This window comes from Cololabis saira, chromosome 5, assembly GCF_033807715.1.
Source record: "Cololabis saira isolate AMF1-May2022 chromosome 5, fColSai1.1, whole genome shotgun sequence".
Lineage (NCBI taxonomy): Eukaryota > Metazoa > Chordata > Actinopteri > Beloniformes > Belonidae > Cololabis > Cololabis saira.
Window position 1 is genome coordinate 48,338,583 of NC_084591.1, and position 16,708 is coordinate 48,355,290.

Genomic DNA, 16,708 nt, shown 5'->3' on the forward strand with positions numbered 1-16,708 from the left:
TCCAGCTCTTCCTCCAGCTCTTCCTCCAGCTCTTCCTCCAGCTCTTCCTCCAGCTCTTCCTCCAGCTCTTCCTCCATCTCTTCCTCCAGCTCTTCCTCCAGCTCTTCCTCCAGCTTTTCCTCCAGCTTTTCCTCCAACTCTTCCAGGGGAGTCCGAGGCGTTCCCAGGCCAGCCGAGAGACATAGTCTCTCCAGCGTGTCCTGGGTCTTCCCCGGGGTCTCCTCCCGGTGGGACATGCCTGGAACACTTCCCTAGGGAGGAGGGACATGCCTGGAACACCTCCCTAGGGAGGAGGGACATGCCTGGAACTCCTCCCTAGGGAGGAGGGACATGCCTGGAACACCTCCCTAGGGAGGAGGGACATGCCTGGAACATCTCCCTAGGGAGGAGGGACATGCCTGGAACATCTCCCTAGGGAGGAGGGACATGCCTGGAACATCTCCCTAGGGAGGAGGGACATGCCTGGAACTCCTCCCTAGGGAGGAGGGACATGCCTGGAACATCTCCCTAGGGAGGAGGGACATGCCTGGAACACCTCCCTAGGGAGGCGTCCAGGAGGCATCCGGTACAGATGCCCAAGCCACCTCAGCTGACTCCTCTCAATGTGGAGGAGCAGCGGCTCTACTCCAAGCTCCTCCCGGGTGACCAAACTCCTCACCCTATCTCTAAGGGAGCGTCCAGCCACCCTGCGGAGGAAACTCATCTCTAAGGGAGCGTCCAGCCACCCTGCGGAGGAAACTCATCTCTAAGGGAGCGTCCAGCCACCCTGCGGAGGAAACTCATCTCTAAGGGAGCGTCCAGCCACCCTGCGGAGGAAACTCATCTCTAAGGGAGCGTCCAGACACCCTGCGGAGGAAACTCATCTCGGCCGCTTGTATCCGCGATCTTGTCCTTTCGGTCACTACCCAAAGTTCATGACCATAGGTGAGGGTAGGGCCGTAGATTGACCGGTAAATCGAGAGCTTCACCTTTCGACTCAGCTCCTTCTTCACCACGACCGTCTAGTACATCGACCGCATAACTGCGGACGCTGCACCGATCCGTCTGTCAATCTCCCGCTCCATCGTTCCCGGGACCTTTAGCATGTGCTGGGGCGGTTTTGCGGCCGAGTGCAACGCGGCAGGGATGAGAATCAGCACCTCCAAAACCGAGGCCATGGTTCTCCACCGGGAAAGGGTGGCGTGCCTTCTCCGGGTGGGTGGAGAAGTCCTGCCTCAGGTGGAGGAGTTCAAGTATCTCGGGGTCTTGTTCACGAGTGAGGGAACGATGGAGCGGGAGATTGACATATTGAGACATTTGCATCATATTCTTTCCTGTTTACCACAGCATGCACGACAGATTTCCTTACACTCATTCTAATACATTTCTGTTCAAAATGAAAAAAAAAACAAATAAAAAAGTGAATATATTCTAGTTGAAAAAGGTTATATCACTCCATCCATTATGTTGAATGAAGGTTGCAGCTTATAAAAAGTGATTTATTCTTGTTAGTGCGTACCTGTCCGTTGCTGGCCATGTTAAAGGACAGCAGTCCTCGTCCCCTCAGGGAGTTAAAGGTGATGTTGGGAGTCTGGACGCCGTCTGGAAGCAGGAAGTTCTGATTCAGCCACATCACCACCTGTAACACACATACATGACAAACAACACACAAGAAAGACAATAAACGGGTCAATGACGAATAAGGATTTTCAACAGGTCAATTTTAAAATAATAAAAAAAAAAAGAGTATCTATTGCAGTAGTTCAAACATTAAGAATGTTGCGTACACATACATTCATATAAAACTTTTAAATTAAGTGATTTTTGTCGAGATGAATTGGCACTAGCCTTAAAAAAGGTCATGTGGTGCAACCATGATTCATATTAAAATAAATTAATTTCCTTAACATCTTGACATCTTTTTTTTATTTTTTTTTTACAAATTTTCAGTATTATACAAAAATGGTTATTTTAATGGTCGCGCCACATGATATTTTATAAAATGGACGTCAGTCAAACTTTGTTTGTATATTATGATGGAAATATAAATACAAATATGTTACAATCTTACACACTACAAGACAGTTCAGAAATCCTGCCAGATAGAAGAAGATTGATTTAAAAACATTTAGAGTGATTTCAAACAAAGTTTTCAAAACAAGAGTCCTGGTCGACGGTTGCACCACATGACATTTAGACGCTTAAAACAACAACAAAATCCCAAATAACTAGTATTTTTTTGTAAAATTCAAGTGAGTCCATATGTGGGACAGGTAGGTCATATATATATGGTATTTTTTTATTCATTTAAACCTTTTTTGAATTGAAAAAAAAGTCTGTTTTTCAGAAAATATAGGCGTCACGTCATTGACCCACATGTATGCTGCAGTCTTCAACCCCTAGTGAACAGAGATCAGGTGGGAGAACGTACCCTCTGCGATCGGTCGTTGATGCTGAAGGAAACCCGGCCGGTGGCCGGATCCGAGGAGTCTCCGGTGATCTCGTACATGGAGAAACGAGGAAGCTGACGGGTGATTTCAAACACGTGGAACTGGGAGCTGGAGGAGGAGAGGAAATAATAAAACATTAGTCATTAGTGATTCAGTTAACCCTGGTGCTGTCTTAGGGTCAAGGAAGGAAGGAAGGAAGGAAGGAAGGAAGGAAGGAAGGAAGGAAGGAAGGAAGGAAGGAAGGAAGGAAGGAAGGAAGGAAGGAAGGAAGGAAGGAAGGAAGGAAGGAAGGAAGGAAGGAAGGAAGGAAGGAAGGAAGGAAGGAAGGAAGGAAGGAAGGATGAAAAGAAGGAAGGAAGGAAGGAAGGAAGGAAGGAAGGAAGGAAGGAAGGAAGGAAGGAAGGAAGGAAGGAAGGAAGGAAGGAAGGAAGGAAGGAAGGAAGGATGAAAAGAAGGAAGGAAGGAAGGAAGGAAGGAAGGAAGGAAGGAAGGAAGGAAGGAAGGAAGGAAGGAAGGAAGGAAGGAAGGAAGGAAGGAAGGAAGGAAGGAAGGAAGGAAGGAAGGAAGGAAGGAAGGAAGGAAGGAAGGAAGGAAGGAAGGAAAAAAGGTTGTTTCTACCTAAATATGATTTGATCTCATTCTTGAGCTTCATAATCTGAAAATCTTTGCATGGGCTAAGTATTTAGCTCAGCTCCGGAGCAGCGGGGCTGCTCACGGACCGGACCGATGAGCAGCTCCGGTGCTCCAGTGTTCCCTAACGGAGTGTTAGGTAACACCGGAGCTCTATTAGTAATACATTTTCTTCTGTTTATGATTCAGATCTTCCAAGCACCTGAAGCTTCAACGACACCTTCAGAAGACGCACGTTCCTTCCTTGAGCCAGCAATAGTCCATAAATGTTATTTATATACAACTTATGTTATTCTATTTAACAATAAAGTTGCCATTTGTGAAAATTCAGTGTTGTGATTTCTTTACAGTTAACATGATTCATTTGTCTTATAACATAAGAAATTAAATGATGAGGAATCGGAGTCCGAAGGTTCACGACGGCGTCACAGTGACGGCGTGTGCTCTGCGTTGGTTTGACACAGAACCATAATTCAGGCTTTAGTGTGAAGACGAGGTGACCCGTTCCCTCTTCAGGGAACTAAAGGCTGATTTATGGTTCTGCGTTTCACCAATGCAGAGCCTACGGCGTAGGGTACGCGTCGATTTAACGCGGAACCGTAAATCAGGCTTTAAGATCCGTTTACACCATGTCATAACTGCATGAGAGTGTTCGACTAGCGACTCGCGTCGAGCTGTGTGACATCGGAGGCTCTCTGTCCACACTGAAACCGTTAAACTCTCTCTGTCCACACTGAAACTGTTAAACTCTCTCTGTCCACACTGAAACCCTTAAACTCTCTCTGTCCACACCGAAACTGTTAAACTCTCTCTGTCCACACTGAAACTGTTAAACTCTCTCTGTCCACACTGAAACCGTTAAACTCTCTCTGTCCACACTGAAACTGTTAAACTCTCTCTGTCCACACTGAAACCCTTAAACTCTCTCTGTCCACACCGAAACTGTTAAACTCTCTCTGTCCACACTGAAACCGTTAAACTCTCTCTGTCCACACTGAAACTGTTAAACTCTCTCTGTCCACACTGAAACCCTTAAACTCTCTCTGTCCACACCGAAACTGTTAAACTCTCTCTGTCCACACCGAAACTGTTAAACTCTCTCTGTCCACACTGAAACCGTTAAACTCTCTGTCCACACTGAAACCATTAAACTCTCTCTGTCCACACTGAAACTGTTAAACTCTCTCTGTCCACACTGAAACTGTTAAACTCTCTCTGTCCACACTGAAACCTTTAAACTCTCTCTGTCCACACTGAAACTCACTCGCATGGGACACGCTTGTACGGAGCCGCTGCTCTTCTCCCCGGAGAGGCTTTGTCTCCTCCCCTGCTACACGTCATTCAAGCAGCCAATCAGCACAGAGCCTCATTATCATAGCCCCGCCCCTCAGAATCCACCAGCCAATCAGCGCAGAGCCTCATTATCATAGCCCCGCCCCTCAGAATCCACCAGCCAATCAGCACAGAGCCTCATTATCATAGCCCCGCCCCCTCAGAATCTCTCACAGATAATGGGTTTAGAAGCGGTAAAACTAGTGACATGGCCCACAGGCTGAATTTCTGATTTATGTAGAAAAAACAAGCTTTAGATTGTTTTTAAGACATTTAAGGCCTGTTTAAAATATACATTAAATGCCATAATAGGTCCCCTTTAATATTTATGTTTTTTGGTAAGTGACCGTGGTATTCGCGGAGGCTAGCCGTTCACGCCCCCGCGTCGTCCATATATTTATGTTAACGTACACCTCCTCGGGCATTATCCCTTACATAATACACACAGTCACACTGCACACACACTTTACCTGGTTTTCCCCCCGACGAAGGCTTTGATGTGCAGATCCACAGGTATGTCTTTGGGGGGGATGACGGGGACCTTCACGCAGCCGGAGAGGTTCTGGGAACCGGGGTGGACCACGTGACTCTCACCTTCAAATATTCCCTCTGCAAAGATCAGCACTGCCCGGATGATTGTTTCTGGAGGAGAGAGCAGCTACAGTCAGAGCTACAGTCAGAGCTACAGTCAGAGCACATCACTGATGGACAGAACTGAAATTCTTGACCCGTATGGAGCTAGAACAGTCATTATTCACAAATGCACACACAGATCCACAAATGCACAGGACACAATTCACAAATGCACAAAACAATTCACACGTGCGTATGACAAGATAAACAAATGTATTATGATGCACACACAAATATAACCTGATTTACAAACGTTTTTTTGTCTGTGAGCTGTGCTGGATTTGTGTATCGGCGTGTGCATTATTTGGGAATCGGTCTGTGCATTTGTGAATTTTGGTAAATGGTAAATGGCTTACACTTATATAGCGCTTTCCAGCTGTACTCCTACAGCCCCAAAGCGCTTTACACTGCAAACATTCACCCACACGCGCACACATTCACACACCGGTTGTCGGCGGAGCTGCCATACACAACGGCGCTGGCCTGACAACCGGGAGCAACCGGGGGATTCAGTGTCTTGCCCAAGGACACTTTGGTGGACACAGGAGGAACTAGGGTTCCAACCACTGCCCCCTCATGGGTGAACGCTCTACCAACTGAGACACCTTCCCCCTGTGCATTTGTGAATTATGACACTGTTCTAGCCCCATAGACCCGGGTCTGAAAAATGCTACCGTTGGGAGTGGAGATGCTGAGCTCGATGTGAGCCTTCTGCGTGTCCGTGGCCGGTCTCACCGACAGCGCCGTCTGCAGCTGAGTGTTGGCCGGGATCACTCCCACCCCGCTGTTGCTCTGGGACACGCCCTGGAAAACAAAACAGGAGTTCCTGTCCATGTTTACAACAACAGAGCAGCCGCTTCTCTGATCGGATCCTTCATTTCTTCTATTATTTGTAATAATATACAGGACTGTCTCAGAAAATTAGAATATTGTGATAAAGTTCTTTATTTTCTGTAATGCAATTAAAAAAACTAAAATGTCATACATTCTGGATTCATTACAAATCAACTGAAATATTGCAAGCCTTTTATTATTTTAATATTGCTGATCATGGTTTACAGCTTAAGAAAACTCAAATATCCTATCTAAAAAAATTAGAATATTCTGGGAATCTTAATCTTAAACTGTAAACCATAATCAGCAATATTAAAATAATAAAAGGCTTGCAATATTTCAGTTGATTTGTAATGAATCCAGAATATATGACATTTTTGTTTTTTAATTGCATTACAGAAAATAAAGAACTTTATCACAATATTCTAATTTTCTGAGACAGTCCTGTCTGTTATAATGGCAAGTATGTTGTATGAAACGTGGTGACTAATGACAATGGTTAGGATTAATGCAGAAACTATCTTACCATGCCAGTGAGGAATAAAGTAAAACAGATGACTCTCACTCTCTGGTATGTATTCTATCATATTTCCTGCACATAGTGAAAGATCATTTTGAGTGAAGCACAAACTGCTTTACAAACTGGTGTCAGTAATCACAAGCTTAGAATGAAACTTAGACCCCGTCCACACGTAGCCGGATATCTGCGGATATCTGCTAAACCGGAGATATTTTCCTACGTTTGGACCTGTCATCCACACGAAAACGCAAATAAACGAAGGTTTAAAAAAACTCCGGGCAAAGTGAAGATTTTTGAAAACTCTGTTTATGTAGATGCGTGTAGACACACACAACCGGAGTTTTGCGTTTTCGAACGTCACATTATGCGCCAAAACAACAACAAATGTGCTCTGACGTGCGACTTTTGTTTACTACAGAACTACAGATGATCCAGCATCTGTTCTCCAAGCCATTTATTAAATAAATGGTCTCTGGTCTTGACCACCGCTTACTGCGTTACACCGACACAGAGCCTACGGCGTAGGGTACGCGGCGACGCGCACCCTACGGTGCCCGCGGAGGTGCAGCTTCCCGGGAGCCGCAGATGGTCTACATGTTAGAATGCTTATGAATGTGGTCGAAAACGCAGATCTTCGGTTATGTGTGGATGCAAATTTTTTTATAAACGGAGGGGGGAAATATTTGTTTTTAAAAATACCCGGCTACGTGTGGACGGGGTCTTATACCATATTCACAGAATGAAGGTCTTGTTAAAGCAGCACAATGTAACTTTCATCTTTTGTTGAGTTTGGCGGCTCCTTTGGACAAAAGCGGTAGTGCTTTACCAGAAAGAACTACATTTCCCATGAGCACCAGCGCGTACTGCCGGAAAACTCCTGTCCCCGTCGCTGCATTTGTTTTGATAGTGAATGAAATAAGACGGGACGGACTTTCAAAACTACTTTTCTGTTTTCAGCGGTTGTTTGCAGGATGGATAGCGAAGAGGTAATGTATCTATTTTTGGCTAAACAATATAATATGACGATGTTGAAAATCAATAAGTTCAACTTGGTTTTATTAGTGAAGTCTCCCCCGCCCCCCCCGTCCTGTTTCACTGTTTCAGAGAGATAATACGCCCCAAATTACAATATACGCTCTGGTTTTGTTCTACTGCATCTTGTCACGTTTTTAGAGGGACTTCATATAAATTAGTAGTCCAACATACTTACTGACAAAATAAAAAAATACTTTATAACCTGTGAAGAACTGAATGTTTTGCAGATCAGCCCTGCACAATTTTACAGTTCTCAGGAAAAATACTAGAAATGTTCTATACATTTTCTTTGCATTGCATTCTTTCCTCTAGTGCTGTAATTCTATTCAATTGTATTATTATTTTATAAAGCTTCCTCATTGTGAATTACACCATTTTATGATCACTATTATTATTCTGTGTCTGTTGTTGATATTGTCAGTAATTTTAGAATTACCAAAACCCAAGACGAATGTGAAAACATTCTAGTTTTGATTCTTATTGAACATAGAACTCTACATTTACATTTGTATCATAACAATTCTGTCTCTCTTGTCGGACATCCCTCCTCGTCTTTCAGCTCACGCCAGCGAGTGAACGCCGGGCCAATGTTTATTCTTGTCCGGACATTTAGCTTGTTACTTAAGATAAAACTTTTATTTTCTTGGGTTTTTTCTGCTTGGGCCATGATACCAGCTTCTGCTGAGCTCTGCGCTCCACGCCCCGCCCAGCTTTGTATCGACTATGAATGGGGAAGGAGAGGGAAGTGACGTATGCCGTAAAGCAGTCAAAGCCGTAAAAATGTGTAGTTTTTTAGTGTGGAAGGGTTCCTACCATGCTCCTCAAAGTTACATAGTGCCAGTGAAGGAGATACAGACCCCTCAGACCATGACAGAGGTTCATTAAACCTGTTGGAAGTTGATGTTCCATCACAATGATGATGATGAAATATTAGATTACGCTGGAAAAGTTACAAAGTGCTGCTTTAATCTATGTGTTCTAACGAATGTGCACCTTTGCATTCTCTTCGTAGTTGCGCAACTCAAGCAGCAGATTCTGTTTGCGTTGGCTGAGCTCGCGGATGAGGTCTTGCTCGGCACTGGAGTCCATGAGATTCCCTTTGTGGTCCTTACTGGCGGGAAGGTAACCACGCACTGCAACATACACACATTAAAACCAGCCGTTACTTCCAGCCTTGAAAACTGAATGTGATGCATCTCACATAAATGGAGGCACAACAAACACGTGAAACTGACCTTCTCCATCTATGGAAGCGCAGATGAGCTGCTTCTGCCCGTCCAGCCGGTAGTCGCCCTCCACCACTCCGGCCACAGAAGAGGAGAAGTTGTCTTTGAAGATTACCTCACCTGTACGGTCACTTCGTGCATCGATCTGAAACAAAGGTGGGACGGAAGTTAAGAATGGTTAAAAGTATCGGAACAAAATATAAAGCTAGAACAGTCTCATAATTCACAAATGCACAGGACAAAATTCACAAATGCACACGCCGAAATCCAGCACAGCTCACAGACAAAAAAACTTTTGTAAATCAGGTTATATTTGTGTGTGCATCATAATACATTTGTGTATCTTGTCATACGCACGTGTGAATTGTTTTGTGCATTTGTGAATCTTGTCCTGTGCATTTGTGGATCGGCGTGTGCATTTGTGCATCTTGTCCTGTTCATTTGTGAATCAGTCTGTGCATTTGTGAATTCGGTTCTAGCTCCATAACAAAATGTTTTTGCAACAAAATTTAAGAAAATATTGTGTTGCTAAAGAAGTGGTCATATATACAGCACCCTGCCTGTTAAATAAGAGAACAAACCTTTCCATTGGACCAGCCGGTGATGAGCTCCACAACCCCGTCAGCATTTAAATCAAAGGCATGAATGCTCATCGCATGGTTCTTAGACTAAGAGAGAAGAAAAGAAAATAACACAACGTTAAAAACACATCAAAATAGCAAGTTTTTATTATGATTAATCAATCCATGCCTAGAAAAGAGACATAAAGAGAATAACAACAGGTTTCAGAGGGTTAAGGTCAGTACTCGAGTTGTAAAAAAAAACAATCAGGGGGGTGGTGGATTTTATCATATGGGGACAAATAATTTGTGCTGATTACAAATAATATAATATATTACAAATAATAGCAGTGACCAAAACAGCTGCAGAAATACTGCAGGAATGACATAGCAGCAGTTAAATGCAGCCTTCTGTAAGCTTTAAATATCCACTGGGCTTACATCAAATACATCAAAACACAACAATAAAAAACACTTTTCTGAACTTATCAATATGACTCTGTCCTTCACAGGATAAGTAACATGGATCACTGCAAAAACTCACAATCTTAACAAGAAGATTTGTCTTATTTCTAGTTAAAATGTCTCATTTTAGTAAAAAAAATCTCATTACACTTAAAACAAGACTCATCACTGGAAAAAACAACAATTTTCACCTGTTTCAAGTAGATTTTCACTTAAAATAAGTAGAAAAATCTGCCAGTGGAACAAGATTTTTTTGATTGTAATAAGAAAATAAATCTTGTCCCTCTGGCAGATTTTTCTACTTATTACAAGTGAAAATTTACTTGAAACAGGTGAAAATTGTCAAATAAGTTATTTTTCTGGTGTTATTTTTCTGGTGATGACTCTAAATGTTGAAATAGCAGTAAAACCACATTCATTGATGAAATGACATAAGGGATGGAAAAGGGGGGATGACAGTTTTACAGGGGGGATGATTTGGACCGTTTTTATTTCAGGGGGGGATGATTTGGACCGTTTTTATTTCAGGGGGGATGATTTGGACCGTTTTTATTTCAGGGGGGGATGCCATCCCCCCTCATCCCCCTCAACTCCAGTACTGGTTAGGGTGAAGATTACAAATGCAGTATCGCAAAAAAATGTGCAAAAATGTTCCCCTTTCATCCAAGAAAGTCATTCCCCTGACAGATCACATACCTTGATCCTCCAGTACCGGGCCGTGCGGTCGTACACGCCAACAGTGCCGTTAGCCAGCGCGTAGCCAAACCTGCTGCCGTGCATGTGACACAGTGATGTCACTGTCTGAAGAGAGAAATGAAAACTAGTCATCAACATGTCCCAACATGAGTACAACAGTAATAGCAGTTATTACTGGCTCTGACTGTAACAACCACATCAAGCATCATTATACTTGTGGAAACAGCTAAATATATCTCCTTTGTTCACCTCATTTTCAGTCATCTCTGACACGAGCTCGTCTTCTCTGAAAACCCTGATGTCAAAGTCCTCAGATCCCACCAGGAGCTGTCAATGCAAGATCAACAAAACACGACCATTTCTCTCATCAATCTGTCTTTTTACAGTTTTAGACAAACATAGCAACATTAAAAAAAAAAAGGGAGCTACAGGAAAGCTGAAAAAGGTAGAAGAGAGATACAGGACTGTGTCAGAAAATTAGAATATTGTGATAAAGTTCTTTATTTTCTGTGATGCAATTAAAAAAATAAAAGTGTCATACATTCTGGATTCATTACAAATCAACTGAAATATTGCAAGCCTTTTATTATTTTAATATTGCTGATTATGGTTTACAGTTTAAGATTCCCAGAATATTCTCATTTTTTTAGATAGGATATTTGAGTTTTCTTAACCCTTGTACTGTCTTCGGGTAAAAATGACCTAATTCTCCTGCTCTCTCCTTCCTTCTTTCCTTCCTCTTTTCTCCCTTCCCTTCCTTCTTTCCTTGTTTTCTCCCTTCCTTCTTTTCATTCTTCTTCTCTTCCTCTCTTCCTTCCTTCCTTCCTTCCATTCTTCCTCTCTTCCTTCTTTCCTCCTTTCCTCCTTTCCTCCCTTCCTCCCTTCCTCCCTTCCTCCCTTCCTTCCTTCCTTCCCTTCCTTCCTTCGTTCTTTTCTCCCTTCCTTCCTTTCTCCCTTCCTTCCTTCTTTTCTTTTCTCCCCTCGTACATTCTTTCCTTGTTTTCTCCTTCCTTCCTTTTATAAGAAATATTGCAAGCCTTTTATTATTTTAATATTGCTGATTATGGTTTACAGTTTAAGATTAAGATTCACAGAATATTCTAATTTTTTGAGATTAGGATATTTGAGTTTCTTCTGATGTGATTTTCTTTACAGAAAATCACAATATTCTTATTTCCTGAGACAGTCCTGTATTCAGCACCGATCATTCCCGGCTCGGCCTCACCTCATTCTTTCCATCCCCAGTGAAGTCACAGAGCACCAGAGACCTCACATTATCTCCAGTCACCTGAAACAAAAGGTTATGAACTTTGTGATTACAACCTAAAGAAATGTCCACATTCCTAAAAGCAAGTGCTGGATTATACTTCTGTTATGATTTACAGCCAATAACAGTAACAGAACAGCATGGTTAATTGTACATTTTAATGTGCACTTAAAAACTACTTTAATGGGATCAGTTACAAGTTAAAAGACATTTTTCTGCATATGAATTGAGCTGGGCAAGGATTTCTAAGTGTCTTACTGTCCAGAAGTGGTCGTTGCCCTCGTAGTCAAAGCCCTGCAGGGCACAGTTCCCCCCGATGATGGCCAGAGGAGACGAGATGTCCCCAGTTTCCCCAACACGATGGCGGTTGGCTCCGTCCGTCACCTACGTCACAGAAGAAAAACAAGGCACAGAAAGGTTGCTTAAAAGGTTTTAACTATAGGGAACAGATCCTGATAGTGTTTTCTTTAAATGCTACATGTGGGTCAATGACGTGATGGCTATATTCTCTGAAAAACTGATTTTTTTTCAATTCAAAAAAGGTTTAAATGAATAGAAATAATACCATATACATATATATATATATATATATATATATATATATATATATATGACCTACCTGTCCCACATATGGCTCACTTGAATTTTACAAAAAAATCCTAGTTATTTGGGATTTTGTTGTTGTTTAAGCGTCTAAATGTCATGTGGTGCGACCGTCCCACCAGGACTCTGGTTTTGGAAAACCTTTTTTGAAATCACTCTATATGTTTTTAAATCAATCTGCTTCTATCTGGGCATGATTTCTGAATGTCTTGTAGTGTGTAAGATAGCAACACATTGGTATTTATATTTCCATCATAATATACAAACAAAGTTTGACTGACGTCCATTTTATGACCATTAAAAAAACAACCATTTTTGTATAATACTTGAAAACTTGTAAAAAAAAAGATGTCAAGATGTTAAGGATAATTAATGTATTTTAATATGAATCATGGTTGCACCACATTGTCCTTTTTTAAGGCTAATGCAATTCATCTTGACAAATCTTGACTTTTCTTCCTTCCTTCTTTTTTCCCCTTCCTTCCTTCGTCCTGCTCTCTCCTTCCTTCTTCCCTTCCTCTTTTCTCCCTCCCTCCCTCCCTCCCTTCCTTCCTTCCTTCCTTCCTTCCTTCCTTCCTTCTTTTTTCCCCTTCCTTCCTTCGTCCTGCTCTCTCCTTCCTTCTTCCCTTCCTCTTTTCTCCCTCCCTCCCTCCCTTTCCTTCCTTCCTTCCTTCCTTCCTTCCTTCTTCCTTCCTTCCTTCCTTCTTCCTTCCTTCCTTCCTTCCTTCCTTCCTTCCCTTCCTTCCTCTCTTCCTTGTTTTCTCCCTTCCTTCCTTCCTTCCTCTCTTCCTTGTTTTCTCCCTTCCTTCCTTCTTCCTTCTTTCCTCCTGCTCTCTCCTTCATTCTTCCCTTCCTCTTTTCTCCCTTCCTTCCTTGTTTTCTCCCTTCCTTCCTTCCTTTCTCCCTCCCTTCCTCCCTTCCTTCTTTTCTCCCCTCCTTCCATCCTTCTTTCTCCCCTCCTTCCTTCCTTCCTTCCTTCCTTCCTTCCTTCCTTCCTTCCTTCCTTCCTTCCTTCCTTCCTTCCTTCCTTCCTTCCTTCCTTCCTTCCTTCCTTCCTTCCTTCCTTCCTTCCTTCCTTCCTTCCTTCCTTCCTTCCTTCCCCAAAAGACAGCACAAGGGTTAATGTTTGAACTACTGCAATAGATATTCTTTTTTTTATTATTTTAAAATTGACCTGTTGAAAATCCTTATTCGTCATTGACCCATATACAAGTAAAACACAGAATCTCCAAACTAAGCCCTTCCCTGTTCCTTCTCAGCCCCACTTATATGGAGCTAGAACAGTCTCATCATTCACAAATGCACAGGACAAAATTCACAAATGCACACGCCGATCCGCAAATCCAGCACAGCTCACAGACAAAAAAACGTTTGTAAATCAGGTTATATTTGTGTGTGCATCATAATACATTTGTGTATCTTGTCATACGCACGTGTGAATCGTTCTGTGCATTTGTGAATTTTGTCCTGTGCATTTGTGAATTTTGTCCTGTGCATTTGTGGATCTTGTCCTGTGCATTTGTGAATCTTGTCCTGTGCATTTGTGAATTTTGTCCTGTGCATTTGTGAATCTTGTCCTGTGCATTTGTGAATCTTGTCCTGTGCATTTGTGAATTTTGTCCTGTGCATTTGTGGATCGGCGTGTGCATTTGTGAATTGTTTTGTGCATTTGTGAATCGTTTTGTGCATTTGTGAATTTTGTCCTGTGCATTTGTGGATCGGCGTGTGCATTTGTGAATTGTTTTGTGCATTTGTGAATCGTTTTGTGCATTTGTGAATTTTGTCCTGTGCATTTGTGGATCGGCGTGTGCATTTGTGAATTATGAGACTGTTCTAGCTCCATACACTTACCTCTCTGTAGAAGATGTCAGCGTTGTCGTGGACGTCGTAGGCCAGCAGGTTGGTCTGAGAGCCCACCAACAGCGTGTCCCCGGCCGTGTTCGGCCCCAGAGTTCCTGCCGTCAGACACGTCACCGCCTGGTTGATGTTCAGCAGGGAGATGTCCGAGTCCTGGCTGCTCTGGCTCAGCCGGTGAGCCGCCGCTCTCTGGCCGCGAGTGTGAGGGTTGTGGATAAAAACCTGGGGATGAGGAGGAAAGAAAAGACAGCTGGTGAAGTTAAAGAACCGTGGAGGAGGACGTTAGGAACATGGTAACTCACAATGAAAAGAAATGACGGACACAAACACTGAATGGAGGGAAGGAAGGAAGGAAGGAAGGAAGGAAGGAAGGAAGGAAGGAAGGAAGGAAGGAAGGAAGGAAGGAAGGAAGGAAGGAAGGAAGGAAGGAAGGAAGGAATGGAGAAAAGAAGGAAGGAAGGAAACGAGAAAACAAGGAAAGAATGTACGAGGGGAGGAAGGAAGGAAGGAAGGAAGGAAGGAAGGAAGGAAGGAAGGAAGGAAGGAAGGAAGGAAGGAAGGAAGGAAGGAAGGGAGGGAGAAAAGAAGGAAGGAATAGAGAAAAGAAGGAAGGAATGGAGAAAAGAAAGAAGGGAGGAAAGAAGTAAGGAAGGGAAAAAAGAATGAAGGAAGGAAAGGAGAAAACAAGGAAAGAATGTACGAGGGGAGGAAAGAAGAAAGGAAGGAAGGGAGGAAATCAAAACCAAAAATCAGATGATTCCCCGGGCCCCGGGCCCCGTGGAGGCCTGGGCCGGCCCTGGGCCGGCCCTGGGCCCCGGCTGAGCCCTCACCTTCCCCGCCTGGGTGGCTGCGGTGAGGCAGGGGTGCTCCCCGTCGAACCGGCCCACCGTCACCATGCGGGGGTTGATCTTGTGGTTCAGCTTCAGGGTGAATATGGGAACCATCCTGCTGCCTGATCCCTGTCCCTGTCCAGGAAACACAGCACAGGTGAATCATAATCCAGGTGCCATAAAGTTAAAATCCTGTCCAGCAGTTGTTCCAACCCCCCGAAGAAGCATGTGAAGACAATGATACAGCAATTTCTGCTGTTTGCAACATGGGAATAGGCAGTACTGGAGTTGTAGAAGAAAATCAGGGGGGATGGTGGATTTGATCATATGGGGACAAATAATTTGTGCTGATTACAAATAATATAATATATTACAAATAATAGCAGTGACCAAAACAGCTGCAGAAATACTGCAGGAATGACATAGCAGCAGTTAAATGCAGCCTTCTGTAAGCTTTAAATATCCACTGGACTTACATCAAATACATCAAAACACAACAATAAAAAACACTTTTCTGAACTTATCAATATGACTCTGTCCTTCACAGGATAAGTAAAATGGATCACTGCAAAAACTCACAATCTTAACAAGAATATTTGTCTTATTTCTAGTTAAAATGTCTCATTTTAGTAAAAAAAAATCTCATTACACTTAAAACAAGACTCATCACTGGAAAAAACAACAATTTTCACCTGTTTCAAGTAGATTTTCACTTAAAATAAGTAGAAAAATCTGCCAGTGGAACAAGATTTTTTTGTTTGTAATGAGAAGATAAATCTTGTCCCACTGGCAGATTTTTCTACTTATTTCAAGTGAAAATGTACTTGAAACAGGTGAAAATCGTCAAATAAGTTATTTTTCTGGTGATGACTCTAAATGTTGAAATAGCAGTAAAACCACATTCATTGATGAAATGACATAAGGGATGGAAAGGAGGGATGGCAGTTTTACAGGGGGGATGATTTGGACCGTTTTTATTTCAGGGGGGGATGATTTGGACCGTTTTTATTTCAGGGGGATGCCATCCCCCCTCATCCCCCCTCAACTCCAGTACTGGGAATTGGTTTTTTTTTGCAGAAGTGTTTAATCCAGATGCCATGAAGTAAAAACCCTGCTGTTTCTGGATCAGCCTGTAGATTTAGAGCAGGTGTTTTCACTAAGGACCTTCCATCTACCTGCAGACCAGCTGCTCTAGTGTTTGGTTGGAACAACTTGGACTGGATTTTTACTTTATGGCACCTGGATTATTATTCACCTCTGAAAGACAAGACGGCTCCAGACTGTTTATATTCATTCTTATCGACATAAAACATCAAATAAGTTTGACCAGGAACCCCGGTAGGTTCCGGTGTTCGGCCATTTTTTGCTGCTTTGCCAAAAAATGCTACCTAAAGGTTTTCTACCTTTGCAGAGCTACAATTTTACTGTTTTACTCCCTAGCCCACTTCCTCTTCCCCCAAGTGGTCCTTGTCTCTTGCCAGGCCGTAATTGTAAATAAGAATGTTCTTAATGACCTGCCTGATTAAATAAAGGCCAATGACTGAATGAATATCAAATAAAGCGATAGAATTGCGTTTTTTTTCTCTTTATCATATAATGTTCACAAAGTGTAATGTGATTCATGTCATGGGTAGTGTATTTTGAAGGATCAAATACTGAACATCCCATATTATTATCAATTTAGCGTGGCAGTCAAACTTTGAAAATTGACTGTGCGCACGCGCAGAACCTGACAGTAGCATTTCTCGGCAGGGAGCAGAAATGGCCAGAACACCGGTGTAGTGATTTTGT

General features: G+C 42.8%; 1 protein-coding gene across 1 annotated transcript in view; it reads right to left on the reverse strand.

Annotated features, from left to right (window-relative positions):
* bbs2 (Bardet-Biedl syndrome 2) overlaps positions 1 to 16,708 on the reverse strand; it is a 40,183-nt gene that overhangs the window by 23,058 nt on the left and 417 nt on the right. The window contains exons 2-14 of the mRNA XM_061722728.1: positions 14,918 to 15,052; positions 14,082 to 14,309; positions 11,886 to 12,011; positions 11,586 to 11,648; positions 10,610 to 10,687; positions 10,361 to 10,465; positions 9,221 to 9,307; positions 8,649 to 8,784; positions 8,407 to 8,546; positions 5,699 to 5,828; positions 4,862 to 5,033; positions 2,411 to 2,537; positions 1,499 to 1,618 (exon numbers count right to left, since the gene is read on the reverse strand). Of these exons, the coding sequence (XP_061578712.1) occupies positions 1,499 to 1,618; positions 2,411 to 2,537; positions 4,862 to 5,033; positions 5,699 to 5,828; positions 8,407 to 8,546; positions 8,649 to 8,784; positions 9,221 to 9,307; positions 10,361 to 10,465; positions 10,610 to 10,687; positions 11,586 to 11,648; positions 11,886 to 12,011; positions 14,082 to 14,309; positions 14,918 to 15,031 (1,626 nt within the window). The 5' untranslated portion in view covers positions 15,032 to 15,052. The remainder of the gene's footprint in view (positions 1 to 1,498; positions 1,619 to 2,410; positions 2,538 to 4,861; positions 5,034 to 5,698; positions 5,829 to 8,406; positions 8,547 to 8,648; positions 8,785 to 9,220; positions 9,308 to 10,360; positions 10,466 to 10,609; positions 10,688 to 11,585; positions 11,649 to 11,885; positions 12,012 to 14,081; positions 14,310 to 14,917; positions 15,053 to 16,708) is intronic.